Raw genomic sequence first — 21054 nt, 5'->3', positions numbered from 1 at the left:
CCGCGTTGTATCCGTGTGCCACTAGCCTACTAGCCTACTTCTTGGACGGTGTGGAACTTTCGCTCTCCTCTAAGATGTTGAATTGAAACAGCAGAACAAGAGTGACGAGGTGAGAGTGAAAGCGAGGGGATCCAGGGAGATGCTTTTAGAGGGAAACAGGGGAGGCCAAAAGGAAGAATAATGATCAGAAATATAAGCCAGCAGAGAGAGGCAGAGGAGTAGAGGATTTACATCAGACAGACTTGAGAATCAAAGTACTGATAGCTGCTCTCCGAAGCCCTTAATAAGGAAAAACATTAGAAAAGGAGACTGCTCTGTCTGAAAGAAGTGTGGGGTTAGGGTGTCTTCACAGCTCCCTTGGCAAAGTAGATTTTTGGCAACATTCGTCTTCCATCTTTGAATCATGACTTACCAGCTCTGCCAACATTAGGATGAAGCCTCACCACACCCTGCACATCTGTTGTTAAGATGCTCAACCTGTATTACACCGTTAAGCATGTTTAGGATATGCAGATATATGCTAATATATGCTAATTGGACACTGATTATCATCAAACCTGATGGTCCTTCTCTAGAACAATCCCCACCGTGACGATAAATCATTACGAAGCTCCTTTTCTTCACTAACTGAACTCCAGGATGTCAGTTTGACCTGTACGCACAAACATCTGCACACACAGGAGACACTCCCCCATCAGTCATAATGGACCATTCCAGGTCTATTATCTTATTCCAGTCCATTGGCTCTGCCTGTGTCCTTGAAAGGGACGTCGATGGACTGTGGGTTCTACTGATAGCAGTGCAACAATCAAGAGTTGATTGATTGTTTTAATTGGTCTTACTGCATAATTGTGTGTAGGAATTTGAAAAAAAAAAACAAGATACGTGAAAACAGCCATATATAAATGTTATGATCTGATGAGGTATTAATATAGATTCAGAGATATTACCGTTGTGTCTGTGTCATTATTTATTATTATTACAACATTAAAGTCAAGTTGTTTGACATTTTGGGAAATGCTCACTTTCTTGCCAACAGTAAGATGAAAAGATTGATAGCTCTCTCATGTTCTCTCTGTTTAGCTTAGCCTGGCATTAAGACTAGAAACAGTGGGAAACCTAATAGCACCCGTAAATCTCACTAATTAACATACAGTATCTCATTTGTTTTAAAGAGTGAAATAGTGGCATTATGTGTAGGTGTCATTTATTTGGCCAGGTGCAGTACCTTTCTGGAGTCTTGACATAACCTTTAATAAAACCACAATTTGTTGTTTTTAGACTTAAATTTGTGTATGGACTAAACAACATTGATAATGAGTGATTTTAGTAGGTGTACGTTGTTACTTCTTGACAAAGCCAGGCTGGCTGTTCCAGTCTTAGTCTTGCTAAGTTAAGCTAACCGATCTTCTCAGCAAGAGAGCGAATAGCTAGAAATGCTATATCTGTAATGCTTTATCTACACAGAACCTGCCCTCTGCCTGTTTTTTCTTATTATTTTGCTGTGTCCAGGATGTCTCTGGATGTCATCCTCTGGACAGTGGTGCGTAGCCCCCAGTCTCATGCAGGGTGTGAGGACTTTTTAATTACATTGCTGTCTCTGTCTCTCTCCGCTGCGTTTAGTCTGTCATAAAGAGCTACAGGTCTTTGTGTCTGTTTGACTGACGGCGGGACGAGCTACACAGACACACAGGCAGGGCAGAGAGGCCAAAACGATTCACTGCTTTGCTATTGCCAACGCTGCTCCCTCTCTTCATTCACTCTCTAGCACGCTCGACCACCGCTGCCACGTCTCTCGCTGTCTCGCACATTGAGCCATGTAAAAGGGAACATTTTAATTGCGTTCAACTGCAGCTGACAACATCTGCATAGTACGGGTTTCCCTTAATAAAGCTCTAATGTTAAAAAAAAACATTTTACCTGCACTGATTGTTACTACATTTACCTTTAGTTGAAATTAAACTAAATGAAGATATACTTTCCTGAAATGTTTTTGTTTTTACCTCAGTCAGTAAAACTGGGGAAAGAAAAAAGCGTATTGTTGTTAAGCTCCAGTAAGGTAAATGTGTCTCACAGCCTGTTATACCCAGTAGAAATCCTCTGATGAAGAGAGATAGCAAGAGGTTTATCACAATGATAGCAGAAGCTTCTCTGCGGGATCGCTCATCCTCGCCATCCTCCTGCTGATCACCTCTCTCTCTGTCCCTCTTCATCCACTGCTTCATTTCTTTGTTCTCTGTCTCTCTGCTCCTGGAGTCATCCTCTGCTTTCCCTGTATTTTTTCAGAATGTCTGTATATTTTTGCCATTTAATAGCAGACTGTTGTTGAAAAATGAAAAATGCTAATCACAGTTCCAAAGACACTATCCCACTATATAATTCAGCAGATTTAGATGACAAAGGCGTCTTAAATCCAGATGTATCTTAGCAAAGTCTAGTAAGTCTATCACAAGATCAAATCAAATCAATTTTTATTTCTATAGCACAGTCATATTGCCTCAGTGGGCTTTACAATCTGTACAGTGAATGACATCCTCTGTCCTCAGACCCTCGGTTCAAGTGAGGAAAAACATGTCATGTTGAGAAAAAAAACCTTTTATCAGGGGGGAAAAAAGATGGAAGAAACCTCAGGAAGAGCCACAGAGGAGGATCCCTCTCCCAGGACGGACAGACAATGCAACTTGTAAACTATGATCTATTGCATGACAGAATCACAAGATCACAATTAAAAAAGAAACAGGAATTGCAGCTTTAAATCCTTTGGCGGTTTGGAATACATGAAGTCACAGTGTGTGAATAATGTCTCTTGATGGAAGCAGATAGCACTATAACTTAACCTGAAGGCACCAAGAGCAGGTGGCGTCTCGCATCCTCTCCTCCTCAGTCCCCTATGGCGGATGTCCTTATTGGACACGCCTGCTTTGTCCACCAACCAATGACACGCAGTCTTACTGCAGAATGAAGGTCGTACATCTTCCCATGGGACGCTTTGCTGCTCAAGGCCGTTCAAGGTCGCCTGCTGGTTCTCCCCGTCGCAAAGAATAAAACACGAGGAGTGGGCAGTATTGTCATGTAAAAGCCAGGGATTAGTGTACAGCACGTGCACAGATGCTCTCACTCTGCAGACGCTGAATGTCTGACAATCCACAGATGGAGCTGACCAGTGATGTACTGTAGCGGTAAATGAAAGCGAGTATGACATGTGACCTCAACAACTGCAGCTCACAAAATTACAGAAATTCAAAGTAACATCTTTTAACAATGGGATTATTTTGCTCTGCTAAATTGAATTACATTAGGCTCCTTTGGTCATTTGTTTGCAGTGTCTCCACCCTTGTTTGTCCAGAAAAATCCCTCTAAAAAGGACCATTCAGGTCATTTATAACCTTTGTCAGCCTCAATCAGTGACCAAATAACTAAAGCAACAGTTTCCAGTAACGACCACTCGTGTTTTAATGTCGGTGTCCTACTTTTCTTAATCGTTTTGTTGCTTCCCTGCAAACCTGACAGTTTCAATTCTTCCCTATCTTATTAGCCAAAGTTTTTGTGTCTTTTTTTAGATGCTTTAACCTCAGGCTTCCACTTAAGGGACCAGTTCACAGAAAAAATGAAGGTTCAGTCATTATCTACTCCCCCCCACGCTGATAGAATGGGATGGTTGGTGAAGTTTCGTTGTCTACCAAACATTTCCGGAGCTTCACAGCAAAACAGCAGCTGCAGTTCGCCCAAATAACTGAGGTTGCTGGGGTCTTTAAAATGGCTCTGTACAGCTCGTCCTGCTTAATCCAAGTGTCCGGAAGCTGTGAGATATTCTTTTTTTTGTTGTTGAACTGTTCCTTTAATTTTCCGTGTATACTCCAAAATCTCACAGTAAAGCCACCATCCAAACAGCAGAATTTGATTAGGTGTAACAGGGTGAATCAACACGCGCTGCAGTGGATGATGGGACATCATCTCTGTTGCAGCCCCTCTTCGCTGTTTAGGGTAATAAATATGCAGTTAGTCAAGCATACAGGAACATTGCTGCGGGGTGAAGACAGAGACGGCTCCATCAGCCGGTGCAAAAAAGAAGCTTGAATTTGTTACAGCCAGCTAAAAAGCAGTTTCAGTGCAGCAGTCTTTGTCAAGATTCACTTTCTCTTTGTCATAATTTGAACTCCCTTCATGTCCCAAGGCAAAAGCGGTGAAACAGGCAGAGGGCCTTTGAGCTCATGATGGGAGCCGGTTTAATATCGCGGCCATCCAACTCCCTGGAGAACACTGTGGATGTCATTAGAGGACATGAGTGGAGTGGTTTTCCTCCCCTCGATCTCACTGGAAGAATATAAATAAGGCTGGTCAACAGAAATGATATTCTAATCCTTTATCATTTATTTATGTGTGCTTTTTATCTGTGAGAAGTGTGTGTGTGTGCGCATCACTTTAATGTAGAAGTGTGTGCCCAGGGAGGTGTATGCGCATTAACATGCCTGTGTTGATCCGTCAGGGGGATGCACCGAGCAGATTGTGTATTATCATGTTAATGCAGAGGTACAAATTAAACCAGGACCTCTCTGGGTTTATTGAATTTAATGGATTCCAATTACAGATAGATTGCTTACTGTGTTCTGATTGGTGTGTTATTGGTAGAAGAACCATGGAAGAATTTGAATAAAAAAAAATTTATACAATATTCATATGTGAATTAGAATGTGTCTATAGTGGAGCTTTATAATATGGTCCTTGTAATACGTGTAAGATAATAGGTAATAAGGCTCTACTTTATGTGTTACTAAAAATAAACACCTTTATTGTTCATAATTTAAAGAAGAAAAGGATTATAAGACACAAGCAAAAACACTGTAAATACATGCAACAAAAGATATATTATTACATTTAATAAGGCATTCTTCTTGCTTTAGATCTGGGAGTTAATTGCTAATAAATGCATAATAAATTATGTTTTAATCTTAATAAAGGAACCAAAAAAAGCTTAGTGAAGTAAGTCTTAACCTTGACATAACAGGCAAGTTAGTGAAACAATTAGTTTAAGAAGAATTAGAATTATAAAAATTATAAAATACTCATTTTCATTAATGTTCATAAGCAGTCTATACATTGTTAAAAAGTTTATTAAAAGCCCTCATGGCTGACTTCTTATCATCTTATCATGTTTTATGATGCTAATATTAATGCTTATATAGTTTTTTTTCTATATAGTTTAATAGTTTCCCTTATTACCTCCTAAATAATGCTTATTGCAAGGACCTTAATATAAAGCTTTACTTAATCTACATTTGATTATTCTTTCCGACACTTAATTTTCTACAGGTGTGATTAAGTGGAGGCGCGTTATTGTCAGGTCGTTTGGAAATTGCAAAGGAAGCATGTAGAGTGAGCATTGAATCTTCCAACCTGGCTGTCTTTCATCAACATCGCAGCAGGTGGGGTGTGTGCATGTGTCTGTGAGAGCCAAAAATAAATGAGTGGAAGAGCAGAGTGGAGCTGCGGAGCCATCAACATTACAAAACTCCTCCACACAGGGAGACATCCGCCACTCTCTTATTCTCTCTTAATTTGTCCCACGCACGCACACACACACACACACACACACACACACACACACACACACACACACACACACACACACACACACCCTGTCTCTCCCTGTATCATCACTCTCGCTTGCATTCCGTCATCCATCTCTCTCTTTCTCTCTCTCTCTCTCTCTCTCTCTCTCTCTCTCCATCTCCCTCCATGTGTTTTCAAGGAGAATGGTTTCCATGGCAACGCAGTGCAGGCATTTCATGACTATGATGTATGTGTGGCACTGTGTCACTGCCGGTCTCCTTCTCGATTAGATTAAAGCCATGTACCACGTATTTTATCAGCGTACTCGTGTTGTCTGTTTTCATGGGTTGTGATTCTGATACATATCGGCTTTGTGATGACGATTACGGATGCGGTCAGTGGCTGACACCATTTTGTAGAACACAGAGCGTCACATATGCAATATAACTGGTGGATTAAACGTCTGTTTTAGCGGGAAGCAGATGTAATAAATCTGTAAATAAAGATGTAATAAACCCAGCAATGGCTATAGATCAGTGCCACCAAAATTTAATCAGCAGAAAAGCCAGGAAAGACCAGGAATGCCCGTGATGTTTGAGTGGGAGTTGAAGGAAAACAGTGTCAATACTACAACATATCTAAGCCAAAAATAATTAAATCCTTTAAACGTTGTGAATATTTTCTTGTATCTCTTTTTTTCAGACTTATTTATGGAAACACTAACGAATTTATGAGCCTGTCAGACATCTCTGAGCATACCTCTGGGCCTGTGTGTGTGTGTGTGTGCGTGTGTGTACAGATGTCACCCCACATCGATTTATGATGCCTAACAGGGTGGTGTAATTCACCAAGGGTTTTAGAGGGAAGCCGTAACCAATATAGCCTTTCAGCTGAGTGGCCTCTTGGGCTGTTGTCTGTGTAAAGGCTTTTAACCTGTTAGTGTGCAGGTGGAGGGACACAAAAAATGGGGGTTACTCCCAGAGACACAGGACTAATTTACCCTGTAGCCACATGTGCACCAAGGGAACAACTGTGAAGAATTGTAGGAGATGTAGGGGATATTAAATTCCAGAAGCGCTCTCGTCGCGGTCGGTTCAGGATTGCAGCAGAGGGACAGCCGCTCCATCCAGCTTCACACCTCTACAGGATTGTGAGTCTGGAGGCTGCGTTAACCAAGCCTTGTACTGAAAGTGCTGATAAATAACTGTTATCATTTCTAATGCTGCAATGAATGCTATAAGACAGTGGTACCCAGCCTTTCCTAACTGACGACCCCTGACTAAGTGACATATGTTATGGATATTTTGTCTTATTTGAATGCAGAACAACTGATAGAAGTGAAGAAAGCTGGTATATTAAAACAACAATGATTGTTGTGTTTTTTTAATTAATCAAATATGGCAACTGTGAGCATTTTCTGTCAATCCCACTATAAAAAAAGAATATAAATTGATTCAGATCACTGATTTCTACGCTGCAGAAAATAGAAGGATACACAAACTCACATACTTTCTACTCCTCTTTTTTTTTTTTTTTTTTCTCCCAGGGCTCATTTCCAGGGAACTTACACTTGGTTCTGGTGTTGCGTCCCACGACTTTGCTCCAGCGGACTCTGTCAGACTTCCTGTTCAAGTTCAACAGGGATGAGTTCAAAATGAAGGTGCCGCTATGACTTCTACGTCGCATGCATGTGTCTTTCCTTTTAATATTTCACTATCTTATATTATTATATATTACTATCTTATATTGCTTTTATTTTAATTTATCTTGATCCACGGAGTATTGTAAGTTATTTAGGGTTATCTTTTGATAAGTGATACCACATTAAATGAGTTGATTGTGTGCGTTTTATCAGGTGGTGATGCTGAGTTCGGTGACTGAGCTCCATGCTTATATCGACCCAGGACAACTGACCACAGAGCTGGGAGGCACGCAGGAGTACTGCCATGACAGCTGGATTTCACACCGCACTGTATGCACACACACACACACACACACACACACACACACACACAGTTTTTTAATTCATTTATTATTTATTTTTTACTTATATGCATGTGTTTCTGCATCATTTTACCTGCTTGCCTATTCTTTTGTGTATTTATGCGTACCTGAACATTTCCTCCCGCAGGCGATCGAGGCTTTCGCCCTCATGGTGAAGACCACGGCTCAGACCCTGCAGGCATTCGGCACTGAGCTCGCAGAGACAGAGTTACCTAACGATGCCGAGGCCACCACCAACCTGCTGCACACACACACTCTGAAGAAGGACAAGATGAAGGTCAGATACGCTTTTCTGTCTTTTCTACACATGTTAACTAACTGTATGTCCCTCTGTACCCCCCATCTTTCTCTCATACATGTTAGGTGAAAAGTTTCAAGGCATGTAGTGTACATTGGAAGGGATCGTAGAAAACAAACAGACTTTTCTTTGTTGAAACTCATTTGAGACCCCAGTGTCTCCAGTTGCCCCGAGAGCTTTAGCACTGAAGACAACTATTTGTTGAATTTCCAGGAGGACCTACAGGTGGCGCTCTCTCAAGGGGGGCGCCTGTTGGAGTGTATCAACGAACCTCTACAGACGGACCCTGAATACAGCATGACTTACGATGAACTGGAAAACTTAGCTACTGTACAGAGGTAGAGGAAGAATAGAATCTATTCGGTGAATAGAGGCATAAATGGGTGAGGCAGTTGTCTCTGGACACATGAATAAAAACCCTCTCTCTCCCTCTCAGACTCCTGGGTCAGCTTGACGAAACAGAGGCGGCGTTCGATGACTTCTGGGAACGTCACCGCACCAAGCTGGAACAGTGTTTACAGCTCCGCCATTTTGAACATCACTTCCGTGAAGTGAGTTGAGTCACGGGGAAACGCAGTTTTAGTACAAATCAGTTAGCTGACACGTGCCCTGATGACATGACCTTCTCTCCGCTTGTAGGTGCGCGCCCAGCTCGATGTGACATCGGAGCGATTGGCGGGTTTCTCTGAGGTCAGCGTGAGCCCCGCCCACGCTGAGCACGTCCTCCGAGAGCTCAGCGGCCATGAGGATAAGGCCTGCGTAAGACACACACACACAATACTGATTCATCCTGCAGCTCACGTGTCACAGAAAACACACACTCAACACTTTCACCTTTGATGCATCCTTGACGCCATATGGCTAATGATATAATCAATGTCATGCCCTGCTCCCTCCCTCACTCAGTTTCAATTCACTTCAGCAGGCTTTACTCTTTGGGTTTTGGACTGTTGGTTGGACAAATGAAGCAATAGGTCACATAGATGTTGTCCATCTCCATCCAGAAACCTCCACTCTACTAAGAGTGAGAGGCATTGCCATTGATGGATGATGTGTCCACTGCAGTGCTCTCTATGTAAGTGCATTCTCATATTAACAACAGACATCCTGACTGTGTTTCCTTAGGACGCACTGGACCGTGCCCTATCCCTGGCTGCCGAAGGTGACATGTTGATAGAAAATTCCCACTATGCCGAGGACTCCATCAGGCCCAAGTGCAGCGAGCTGAGAGGAGTGTGCGAGGAGATCAGCTCAACCTTGAGGAGCAAGAAGAGCCTCCTGCTCAGGGCCATGGAGCTCCACAACGCTCTGGAGAAGGTATGAATGTGGCTCAGATAAAGAAAGATGATCTGCTGAGCCTTCTTTTAGCATCCACATCATGCCTCTGTAAAACCTTTCCTCCCAGGCGTCACGGTGGTGTGAGGAGGGCATCTTCCTGTTGGCCAGCCAGTCGGTGGACCGCTGTCAGTCTCAGGATGGAGCTGAAGCAGCTCTGCAAGAACTGGAGAGATACCTGGACACGGCGTCGCTGCACACCCTCGCCGACCGCAACGCCATCTGCTGCCAGTACGAGGCAACGCTCACAGCTCAGCTCAGGGTCAGTAGCAAGTGGATTTAACAGATTAAATAAATGCTTTTCTGACAATGATGATGCATTATTATGTTACCTCCTATGGTCAAACTAACCTATTTCAGTTAATTTACAATATCTGTGGTTGTGTTTGCTCTCCATCAGGACCAGGTAGAGAGAGTTTTCCAGAAGCAAAGCTCGGTCCAGGAGATGTTTGAGAAGAGACGCGTCAGCCTGAAGAAACTCGCCGCCAAACAGACCAGACCAGTACAGCCGGTAGCACCAAGACCGGAAGTGAAGTCTCCGCTCTCCTCTCCCAGTAAGCCGGGATCAATAGATGACGATTTAATGAAAGAGAGCAGCATGTATCAGGGCTCATCTCACCTGGTTAGCGGTACGAAGGGATAAATCACATTGTTTTCTGTCTGTCCTTCAGATCAACAGAGGAAAGAGAGAAGATACTCTGCAGATAATGCTATCTGCAAAAAGGTAAACGAAGGACGATAAGATTTTATTTAGTTTTTCTTTTGATAATTAAGTAGAAGTAATTATACCCAAAAAAGATAAGAAATGTGTTGTCAAGGCAAAGCAATATGGACTTAAAAAGGTGAATATGTGTGTCCAGGTGGAGTCTCCCATACATAACGGTGGCACCAGACATGCTTCTCTCTCAGAAGAAGAAGAAAACCTGGCAGTGCTTAGGCGGTAAGGTGTCCAAGGTCGTCCTCAGAGCCTTAGATATGAATACAGTTAATGGACAATGATACTGTGATCACTTTACTCTGCCTGTATCACACTTAAAGTAAAAACATGTCTTTTAAATGTCTGAATGATGCTATATTGCCTTGCCTATAGCCTATTATTTTGTTTTTCAATGTTCTAGCCACGTTATGAATGAACTGCTGGAGACGGAGAGAGCATACGTGGAGGAGCTACTGTGTGTGCTGGAGGTGAGTGTTCATGTGTCAGTTCATGCATATTCTGAGCAAAATACATGTTAAAAAGTAGAGAATAACAATAGAAAAAGACAAAAAGTAGGTGGATCAGTAGTTCACTACATGCATTTGTTGTCTGTACCAGCGTATTTCTATACATGGTCAGTGAGTCTGTTGATGTCACGTCTGTAATGTAGGGCTATGCAGCTGAGATGGACAACCCTGCCATGGCTCACCTCATCCCCAGCACCCTGCTCAGCAAGAAGGACGTTCTGTTTGGCAACATGTCTGAAATCTATCAGTTTCATAAGAGGTGGGCTTCGTTCACAAGTTCACCTAGCCAGGGACGATTCAGTCAGTCAGTCAGAAGCCTTTATTTTCAAGTGCTATTGAAGCCGCTGGATATGTAACATCTCTGCCTTTAAATGAGTGGAAAGTGCATTTATGAAGATGTTGATATTCATGCTCTGAAAATGTGTTTTACATTGTTTTGTCTGCAGGACATTTCTAAAGGAACTGGAAGCGTACACTGACTGCCCAGAACTGGTGGGCCGCTGCTTTTTAGAAAGGGTGAGCACTGGCATCCTCCACTCTGGTCTGGACTTGTTGCTTAGAAAGAACCAATAAGATAATGTTCATCTTATGTTCTGTCTGTAGATGAAGGACCTACAGATCTACGAGGCTTACTGCCAGAATAAACCTCGCTCTGAGAGCTTGTGGAGACAGTGCTCCGACTGTGCCTTCTTCCAGGTTGCCCTCTCACCTTTTGCTTCGAACTGTAGCAGCACCTGTGTTTTCGTGTGGCTTCCAAGAACAATAAACTCTAAGTATGTTAATCGTTTTTTTGTTTTGTGACCCAGGAGTGCCAGAAGAAGCTGGAACATAAACTTGGTTTGGACTCCTACCTCCTTAAACCTGTCCAGCGAATCACCAAGTACCAGCTACTGCTTAAGGTGAGCTGTGTCCATGCTCTGTACGTATGTGTTTATCTCAAGAAGGGAAGACTCACTGTGTTCTCCACATACTTTCTGTTGTGTGTTTGCAGGAGTTGTTAAAGTACAGTAAGGGCTGCGACGGCTGTGATGACCTACAGGAAGCTCTCTCCTCAATCCTGGGGATCCTGAAAGCTGTTAACGACTCCATGCACCTCATCGCCATCACAGGATACGAGGTCAGAGAAATGACACTGTTGAAATGATTCTGAGAGATTCTGAGAGGAGGTGACTTTTGGATTAGCTCAGTAGAGAAGGGCAATTTTGAGTGTTTGGAATGAGTGGCCTGACCAATCAGAAGCTTCACATGCGATATATACTGAACCATTTACATTTCTACAACCTGTACTTACAGCCTCTCTTGTCCCTAAACACAGCCTATAGTTCAAATTTAAGTGAATTTTTGTCACGTCACCATCGGTCTTAACCCAGTCATTTATGTTTTTTTTTGGTGTTTTTTACAAGATCTTGATGATGCAAACAACTTATTTTTTGGAGAAACTTTAAAGGAGACAAGCTTAGGTTTAGTTGATGCATTCAAGAACCATCAGAAATGTGTAAATCCAATAACAATTTCTATTTTTAAAGCTTCTGTCTCTCAGATATTATATTTACTAATAAGAATCAGTTGGTATAACATCTGTAATGTCGTACAATAGTATTCTAACAAGCAGATGAGAAGCACAATTTGTTTTGAGTGAAGTATCTAACATTTACTTCTAACTTCAAAGTCGGTTTGTCTATGTGGGTCAGATTCTTACATACTTCTTTGGTGAAGCCTTTTCAAATGCAAAGCACTGAGGTGTTTATTAGTGTCTGCAACCCAGACCATAAACACCACGTCTGTCTTTCACATTCCTCAGGGCAACCTGTCAGAGCTGGGCCGCCTGCTAATGCAGGGCTCCTTCAGCGTGTGGACGGAGCATAAAAAAGGTCACGCCAAGGTGAAGGACCTGGCCCGCTTTAAGCCCATGCAGAGGCACCTGTTCCTGCACCAGAAGGCCCTGCTCTTCTGCAAGAGGAGGGAGGAGAACGGGGAGGGCTACGAGAAAGCTCCGTCCTACAGCTTCAAACACTCCCTCAGTGTAAGCAGCTCACGTTGGTCAGATTTTGATATTTGTATAGAGAAAGATCAGGCCTGACTGTGTGCTCTCCTCTTGTTCTTCTCTCAGATGAGTGCGGTGGGCATTACAGAGAACGCTAAAGGAGACAACAAGAAGTTTGAGATTTGGTGTAACTCGAGAGATGAAGTTTTTATCGCGCAGGTAAGGCCCCTCAGCCTCGCTGCTTAGAACAAACATAGATGCAGACGAATCACTGTTAATTCTTTGTAATTGTCATTATTTGTCTGGTGCAGGCTCCGACACCAGAGATTAAAACGGCGTGGGTGAACGAGATCCGCAAAGTCCTGACCCAGCAGCTCCAAGCCTGCAGAGGTATCGCGGACACACAGAGCCGCACAAGCTTGTTTGCATGACTTCCACCCACCTGCTTCTAACTGGAGTCGACTGTTGTGTATTTCAGATGCCAGTCAGCAGAAGAGCTCGGACCCTGTTTCGCCGAGTCCCACCAGCAACAACACCTCCATCTCCCTCAGGTTTGTGTCTAGCCTTATAAACACTGCAAACATAAGGTACGCCCACAGATGAGAAGCCTGTGTTTAGTCTATTGTTTTCTTCTTCCTCTCTTCCCCAGTCCCTTTCGTAGCAGCAGTCAGAAAAACCAGAAGAAGCAGGAGGAGAAGAAGGTGGAGGCGAGCACAATCTCTGAAGTCAACTCCTCGTCTTCGCCGAAACACAAAGGTGAATGTTTGATAAATGCAGCATCAGACAGAAAATGTGTTAGTCACCTCTGGCTAGATGCTCAGAAAGTTTTATTTATCTCTGCAGTGTAAGCTCTCACTGATCTGGACTCTTTCCTTCATCATCTTCATCTTCATGGTTCCTCTTTCTGTCTCTCTACCTCTTTTTTTTCCTTCTTTTATGACTGCAACACTCTGTTGTCTGTTTTCCCTCGCACTCTGCATTTCAAACCATTGTTTCCAGATGAACCGGTGACCAGTCCGACCACTGACAGGTCTTCAGTGGCTAAAAAGCGTTTTACTTTGCAGGGCTTCAGCAATCTCAAGAGTCCCAAAGGTAACAGCAGACCTGAGGAGGTTTATAAAACAGTTTAGTGTTACACTTCTGAACGTTGAATTAACACATTTTATTTAATAGATGACAAATGGAATTCACAGGCAATAAAACACACTTTTGCTTAAATTAAATACATCACACATTACAGCCTTACTTGGTCTGCTATGAGCATTAACTTGTTTATATTAGCATTGGCTAATGTTAGCAAACTTTAGATAGATGTTCCTGTGCATAATCATTTCCTTACTTTACTTAAAGCAATGAACGACCACTTAGAGTAACTTACTATCTCATTAGAATGTATTACAACTGTGAGAATTATAATACACTCTTCTTGCAAATAAAAATGTAAGTGAATGGTCAGCAATTATGAAGCATTATGATACCTTATAAGTCATATTATAATGTAATATGATTATTGTTATGAGGCATTATGAATATGTTAGTTCTTTCACCTATTACACCATATTGAAAGTGTGTTTATAATGCGTTGATGTCATAGTGTGTGATGATTGTTCTAAAGGATTCTGAATATTTGCAGATAATGCATTATAATGCAAACTAAAACTGAAGCATGTTAATTATTTAAGAAAAGCAGCAACAGATCGGTGCGGTGTTTTTAATTATCGCCCCCTGTTGAACCTGATTTAGAGCCTGATGTGGCACATCTGGTTTCCCTGTAAGGTTAACTGATGAGCAAAGTTTTTATGTTGCAGACACTATGCCCCCTGGTGGTAAAAGTCTAATATTGCCACTGCTGTAGTTTCCCACTGCAGTAGATAGACCAGACCTTCAGTAGCAAGTGTAGGAGTTTCTCTATGTACAGAAATTAGTGCCTGTTGTTCTCCTGTCTCCTGCAAATCAGAATCAGTGGATCTAAGCTATTTAGGGTAAATTCTGTGGGTTTCTTGAGTGATGGTGATTACAGGATTGAGGTTACATAAGCTTCTCACTGGTTTACATATTTAATGACAGTGTTAAAGTCTCTAAGGCCTTCTCTTTCTCACTTTTCTCTTCTTCTTCTTCCTTCTCTTCACTTTTTTACTCCCCGTGTGGCTCGGCCAGGCTCGGCCCTGAGCCCCGAGCACGGCTCCAAACGCCACTTGGTCAAGAGTGACCCCACACCCTTTGGGTTCAAAGGTACCTTGACGTCCCATGATAGGAGTCCATCTAATACTAGAGGCCATCGTTCATTTTCCCATCCCTCACCACTGAAGTGTACTCCAATCTCGTGTGTTTCCATCGTTTGTGTCATATAGAAGGATAAAATAGAAGCTGTTCTCCATGCTATCACCCTGTGTTCACCATGACAGTACTGTACATGTGTGGAGAGTGAAATGTGTTGTGCTCATCTGCAGGTCCTGGGAGTCTTCAAATCAGTGATATAAAGGATTTAAGTATTATAAAAACATCCTAAACCCAGTTGTAGTTTCATAATGATACATTTCTTTTGCCCTCTTTGCAAACACAGTACAATCTGCATCCAGTCTGCTGGATTACACATGTTTTCCCAGCACACTTGCAGTTGCCATGTGCACAACATTTTTTCACGGGTCATAATCATCATTATCACTGAATTCTAAGTCTTGTAGACATTTTGGGAAATAAGCTGCTTTTCTTTGACTTTCTGAGAGTTAGCCACAGCTAATATTGCCTTGTCCAAAGATACACGTGGATGGACACACATGGATTTTGCCACCTTTGGATGGAGCTAGGCCAGCTGCTTCCTCATTTTGCCAGCTTTTATGCTAAATTAGACTGGTTGCTAGCTCCAGCTACATATGTCCCATGAGAGTGTTATAATTCACTCATTTACCTCTCAGCAAGACATGAATAAGCATATTTCCCAAATATCTTGTGAACATTCTGTGTCCATTTTCATTGGGGAACACTCAACAAATAATGATGTATGTACTAACTGACAAACTGTCTGATCCGTGTGAAGAATCTCAGTGCCAGTGTTTCGGGCGGGATTACACTACCAGCTAACCCCAGCTGTTTGACTACAGGACTAGTTCAGATGTCTCACTGTTTCTCCCCCGTCTAGAGCCGGCTCCCCATGTCACTCTGAGCAGAGTCAAATGGATGAGCACCTCTAGTCTGTTACAGAGCAAGCGGCGAGGTACAGAGCCGCTCTGAGGATCAGCCACTGTGGGTGTTTGCTGTGGTTTGTGGTGGTCATGATTGATTGTACTTGAGGTAAAGTGTAGCAGAATATCTCCTCTCCTTTCCTTTAGCCTCGTATTGAGTCTTCTCTACCATTGGCTTGAGATGAGTTTCAAATTGCCGCTCTTTCTACTCGCAAGTAAAAAGAGCGGAATAAGATTTTAAGCCTCAATTCTCGGCTAAATTGGATTTTTCATCAATTTTGCAAAGAACCTACTGTACCTCAAATCAATCATTCTCTCCTTCTACTCTCGAGTGTTTTGGGTCAGCCGTTGTGTGGCATTGAGAATAATGAGAATTAGAAAAATCGTATGCAGTGCACGATTTCAACAAATGATTTTTCCGCCCCGGCAGTCAGAGCAGCCTTGAAATTAATCCAGGTGATTCAAATCTCTGTGTTCTCTGATCATGAATCCTTTGATTACTGTGATCGGTTTCCTTGATGTGTTTTACTTCTGCTGTCTCCGCTGATCTTCTCTTGGGATTTTGGAGGATTTTTGGTCTGAACTTTGTGTGTTTGAGTGTGTGTGTGTGTGTGTGTGTGTGTAAACATGTTGATTTGTCAGACAGCCTTGACTGAAAAGGTCTTTCTGCTCTTTCCAAGTGGCATTCAGTTTGCTTCACTCTCGTCACTCTAGAGCTGGTTTTGTTGATGAGGTTTGAGCCCACGCACCAGAAAAAAATGTTGGCAATATATATTTATATTTATTACATATATTTTTGCAAATCATGGATATGTTGCAACTTGATGTTTCTTTAGGTTCAGTTGTCAATTTTTCTGGTTCTGTCACCACAATAAAAGGCTAAAAAATGTCCTGATGTCTCGTCAGATATCTCTGGTTTGGTGCTGCTAGCTTGGCTGGAAAATGTCCCGACGTCTCATCAAGTACCCAGTTTTGTTTTAACGTATCTGTGGTTGACAGAAGAGGTACAATGCCGACATTTTATTCTGGTGACTGGTCTGTGAATTTTTGTAAGTCGTGACCCAGGCAGCAGCATTTTAATGCCACGGGGGGTGTGAATGTGTGTGACACAGATTCAACTCTACATTTCCTCATGCCGGCCTCTTCAGCTTCTCATTATTCCACTCCTCTCCTTTGCCTTTAAATCACCTCACCTGTGTCTGTCCTCCCTTCTCCCTCCTCTCTACACCACCACCACCCGCCTCCAGGCTGGAACAAGGCGTCTCTCTCGGTGGATGCCTCAGAAGAGAATGATGGGTACTCCAGCGGCGAGGACCCCATGAACTCTGACCCCGAGGACGACATTGTAAAGAAGCTGGTGAGACTGAACCCGAAGAGGTTTACATTCATTCAACTGTAGTGGTTTCCCATTCTTGTATTTGTCTGACTCCTTTAAGCTCTTACTGACCATCTTCGGTGACCTTTGACCCTTCAGGCTCCAGGAAAGTATACAGTGGTGACGGACTGTGAGAAGGCGGGACCTCAGGAGCTGTCTGTCAAGAGTGGAGACATGGTCCAGCTAATCAGAGAAGGAGAGGATGGACAGTGGTAAGCATCTCATCATTTTGCAGTCAAAAGAATCCAAATGTAATACATTGTGGTTAATGTCACTGTTTGCTTAACCCTCTGTAGGTTTGTGAAGAACCTTCGTACCAGTAAGGAGGGCTGGGTGGCAGCAGCAAACCTCCTCAGCCTCATCTCAGAGTCCAAATCATCCCAGTCACTCAGCAGCTCAGGTACTATTTCCTTATATACAGTGCTGGGTATATAGACACATGCTCAACTATACTTGTCACTGATAATGTGTCCTTTACTGCCCTCATCTTGGAATTTATCAGCAATTCAAATAGATGTGTGATAGGTGTCTTCCTCATTGATTGCTGTGTCCTCGGTTGGAAAACAAGCAACCAAAGCAAGAGCTTTGTAAGCAGGATTATCTTCAGAGTGTAGGCATGCGCAGCTGAGATTGTTGCAGCTGTAAAGGTTGTTTGAAGTTCATTTACAGAAAATATTAACTTGGTGGTAATGAAAAATGTTACCTGCTCCCAGCAACTGCTGCTGTTGCATCCGTGTCGACTGACCATGATTCCGGGACAGCTTTATCAGTCGATGCTGATTGGTTAGGGTTCAGTCACTCCTAATAACAGAGCTAACAACATAGTTACTATTAACTGAAAGCAGTAGTCAATGGTTCCCTGTGGAGTTTCTAGTAAACTAGTCCAACTCACAGGAAGTAAGCTGTGGGTAGACTGAATCAGGACAGCAGTCACTTCTTGGTAGACATTTATTTGCGTTGCAGAGATATGTGAAATCGGCAAACTTGTTTATTTCTGTTGTCATTTTGAGCCATAACTGTAACATATAAAGATATATAGTTTATATATAAACATGACGGTCTGACCTGTCTGATGTTTCTGCTGTGTTTATTTCTGTTGTCATTTTGAGCCATAACTGTAACATATAAAGATATATAGTTTATATATAAACATGACGGCCTGACCTGTCTGATGTTTCTGCTGTGTTTATTTCATGTACTGTGTTGTTTTGCTAGCATCTTTGATATCTACCAAATGGCGACATCTCAGACTAATTGCTAGTTTGGGTAAACTCCAGCTGTGTTGTTATTAATGAGATATAAAAGCATTAAACTTGCATTTAAGATTAATTAGATATATACACTTTGAAATAACCTGATCAGGAGTTATTATAAACAATAATTGTGATTGGTTCTATGAGCCTGCCATTGGCTAGATTCTTCATGGCAGTCTTACATTTTGAATGCAAATTATGCCTGAAATTTAACATCCTCCAGGTGTGGAGTTTCCTCACTTGGTACTGCTCCTCTGTCATCAGTGCAGACTGGCAGGGTAGCAGCATGGGTTGCTAATGTTAGCCGAAAAGCACCGCTGGTGGCCAGTTAGTGAAGCAGCATTCTTTTTTATTTGATGACGTGACTGAGAGTGTTAAGTTGTGAACGAATTGCGAGCGTCCATGCTTTTCAATCTCGATCAGATAAATTGCAAATGGCATTGTGATAATACCAGTATGCCACAGTTACACAAGAGAAATCACCACAGCTGAAGACAGAATGTTGGAAATGTCAGGTTGTGTCTGTTAGCCTTAAAATCATCACTGACTACTGATGTCGTAAGACGGGGGTATTGCCCCAAAACTAGAGTTTCCTGGTCAAAGATTGCACTCCTGAGAAAGATACACTGCACTGAACTGAGGTAGAATTATAGTACTGTTAAAATACAATATAATATATATATATTTGCATATATTCAGCTATTTGCGTGAGGAGTTTTGCTTCAACTTTATATGAATATTGCCAACACCGTTGTTTGTGTGTTTGTCCTGCAGATGGCAGCGTCTCCGGGAACCTCAGCACTTCCTCCAGCTGCAGTGAGACCTACACCAGTTACTCCGACATCAAACCCTGACCTGCCGGCACTGCCCCGCACTCCATCCCTCAAACTAAAAACAATCTCCAGGCGGAATTACAAAAACCTAAAGCTGACCCTGACAGGAGGAACAGGACCATTTGTGTTTTCATCACACAGACATCCATGTCACAGCTCGTCGGATCCAATCAGAAAACCAAAGCTATCGTCGTGTCTGCTAATATTACCAGTGTTTTAGCTGAGTATTTGCTACACCCACCTTTCCTATTATTTACAGTCAGTCCAGTTGCAAATGAAAAATACCTGATTTTCACTCTTATTTTAAATCCTCTCAACCTTCAATATGATAGATGCATATGTAGAATGTTAGGTGTATTTTAACAGTTCATTCCAGTCACAAAAAGTTCGGATAATTTAAATATCAGGGAAAAATATTTCCTCAAAGTACATGTGATGTATCGCCTCCTGTCAGGCCTTCTTAAAGAAACACAATAGAGAAAAGCTCAATGTCTTCAGTCTAATAACTCCTGATTATGTAGCATTAAAGTGGAACAATTTAAAGAATCTCTGCACTATCAACCGTGCTCAAACCCCCTTCCAAGTCCACAACATCACAGCATAGCGACAGATTCTCGTGTGAAACATCTACAGATACCGCGACGCTGGTATTTCACATGATACACCGGCTTTTAGTGTCAGACATTAATCGTGCACTGTGAAAACTGGCAGCTGGCTGCAACAAGAAGAAAATGCTCTCCTGGAGCATCACTGAGCAGGTCAAATGTTCAGGGCGTGATGCTGTGAGTCCTGTACGTGTAACACGCACCAGGTGACGCGTGTTGAGTCGCTGTAGTGTTTGGCAGGTCAGTGATGTCGAAGCATTTAGATTTCCATGCTGTATTCTTCCCATTTTGGTGATATGAGCTTCCCTTAACCCTGGTTCAATGGTATTAACTACAAATTAAAACACAGTCAAATGTATCACCGGCTGAATGTCACCAACAGCACAACCTGGCGGTCGGATCTCTTGCACTTCTCCAGCTATGCGTACAAATCACTTAACACAGAGAGCGGCAGCTTGGAACAACTTCAGAACCTCTTTTTATTTTTTTGTGTCCAAGACTGATTGTCTAACTCGCCTCTGACTGAACAGCTCTGGATTTACCTCTCAGGAAGCCCAAGAAGTTGCGCGAGCAGGCAGGTGTGACCGCATACCTGCTTGTGTCGACTACATGTCTTTGTGTGCATTATTGCACATGTGTGTGTGCTTCAGAATACCTGTAATGTCACCAACCCCCAGAGAGATCTGTGTAGAGATAGTAACACAATTAATTTACCGGCTGGATTAAAGGGTAGCTCCACCAATTTCACACATTAAAGTGTGTTTACAGTTCTTGGAAAGCACTGCTACATATGTTAAAAAAGTAGTATAAAGCCTTTTGTGGTTCTAGAGGAAGCTGCATGTAATCTGATAAATTACCTCCAGTGATCAAACACAAATGAACAAATGATCAAAATCAATACAGCAGAACCAGAAATATCACCTTTTTTATTCCATACATTACCCATGATGAGTAGCATCACTAGAGACAATTTATCAGATTACATGCATCTTCCTCTAGAGCCACAAAAGGCTTTATAATACTTTGTTCACATATGCGGTGGTACTCTCTAAGACCTAAAATTTCTGGAGTTACCCTTTAATTTCTATGCAGGTTTACTGATAACTTTCATTCTTCCCATGAGCCCTGTAACCTCCAGTTTTAAGAACCCAAAAATCTCTACATGAACCCAGTTTTTGTGTCACTGCCGCTGTGCTCACCTATCTTTGGTCTGCACTGCAGCAACAAAAGCAGGCTTTGTCCCCTCCCTGTGCTACCAGTCCCACAGGCATGTGACAGTGGCCACTTCTCTCTCTCGGACCTTCTCGACACGCTTGCACCACCAGCCTGAGCAATATTTGTTTACTAGACACCACAATGTAGCTGAGTAACCGTCACAGTCGTAACGAGGTGCAACAGAAATGACAAAAGT

The 21054-nt window shown here is 42.5% G+C and overlaps 1 protein-coding gene across 3 annotated transcripts in view; it reads left to right on the top strand.

Moving 5' to 3' along the window:
• Positions 1-20441, top strand: part of mcf2la (mcf.2 cell line derived transforming sequence-like a) — a 64991-nt gene extending 44550 nt beyond the window's left edge. For 2 of the 3 annotated variants that reach the window (XM_073495512.1, XM_073495513.1), the window contains 26 exons: positions 7097-7210; positions 7406-7522; positions 7682-7831; positions 8066-8190; positions 8289-8403; positions 8492-8611; positions 8978-9169; positions 9258-9449; positions 9588-9741; positions 9859-9911; positions 10048-10127; positions 10306-10372; positions 10555-10670; positions 10858-10927; positions 11015-11107; positions 11218-11310; positions 11403-11528; positions 12213-12434; positions 12522-12614; positions 12707-12785; positions 12874-12946; positions 13045-13151; positions 16825-16934; positions 17052-17164; positions 17249-17352; positions 18980-20441. In XM_073495512.1, the coding sequence (XP_073351613.1) occupies positions 7097-7210; positions 7406-7522; positions 7682-7831; positions 8066-8190; positions 8289-8403; positions 8492-8611; positions 8978-9169; positions 9258-9449; positions 9588-9741; positions 9859-9911; positions 10048-10127; positions 10306-10372; positions 10555-10670; positions 10858-10927; positions 11015-11107; positions 11218-11310; positions 11403-11528; positions 12213-12434; positions 12522-12614; positions 12707-12785; positions 12874-12946; positions 13045-13151; positions 16825-16934; positions 17052-17164; positions 17249-17352; positions 18980-19059 (2958 nt within the window). In that variant the 3' untranslated portion in view covers positions 19060-20441. Of the gene's footprint in view, positions 1-7096; positions 7211-7405; positions 7523-7681; positions 7832-8065; positions 8191-8288; positions 8404-8491; positions 8612-8977; positions 9170-9257; positions 9450-9587; positions 9742-9858; positions 9912-10047; positions 10128-10305; positions 10373-10554; positions 10671-10857; positions 10928-11014; positions 11108-11217; positions 11311-11402; positions 11529-12212; positions 12435-12521; positions 12615-12706; positions 12786-12873; positions 12947-13044; positions 13152-13394; positions 13488-14203; positions 14222-14552; positions 14628-15534; positions 15610-16824; positions 16935-17051; positions 17165-17248; positions 17353-18979 lie in introns of all 3 variants that reach the window. The other variant, XM_073495514.1, reaches the window with a different exon arrangement.
• The last annotated feature ends 613 nt before the right edge of the window (positions 20442-21054 follow it).

This window comes from Pagrus major, chromosome 24 (assembly GCF_040436345.1).
Source record: "Pagrus major chromosome 24, Pma_NU_1.0".
NCBI lineage: Eukaryota > Metazoa > Chordata > Actinopteri > Spariformes > Sparidae > Pagrus > Pagrus major.
The sequence above is the reverse complement of the archived record's forward strand: the minus strand, read 5'-3'. Positions and strand labels throughout refer to the sequence as shown.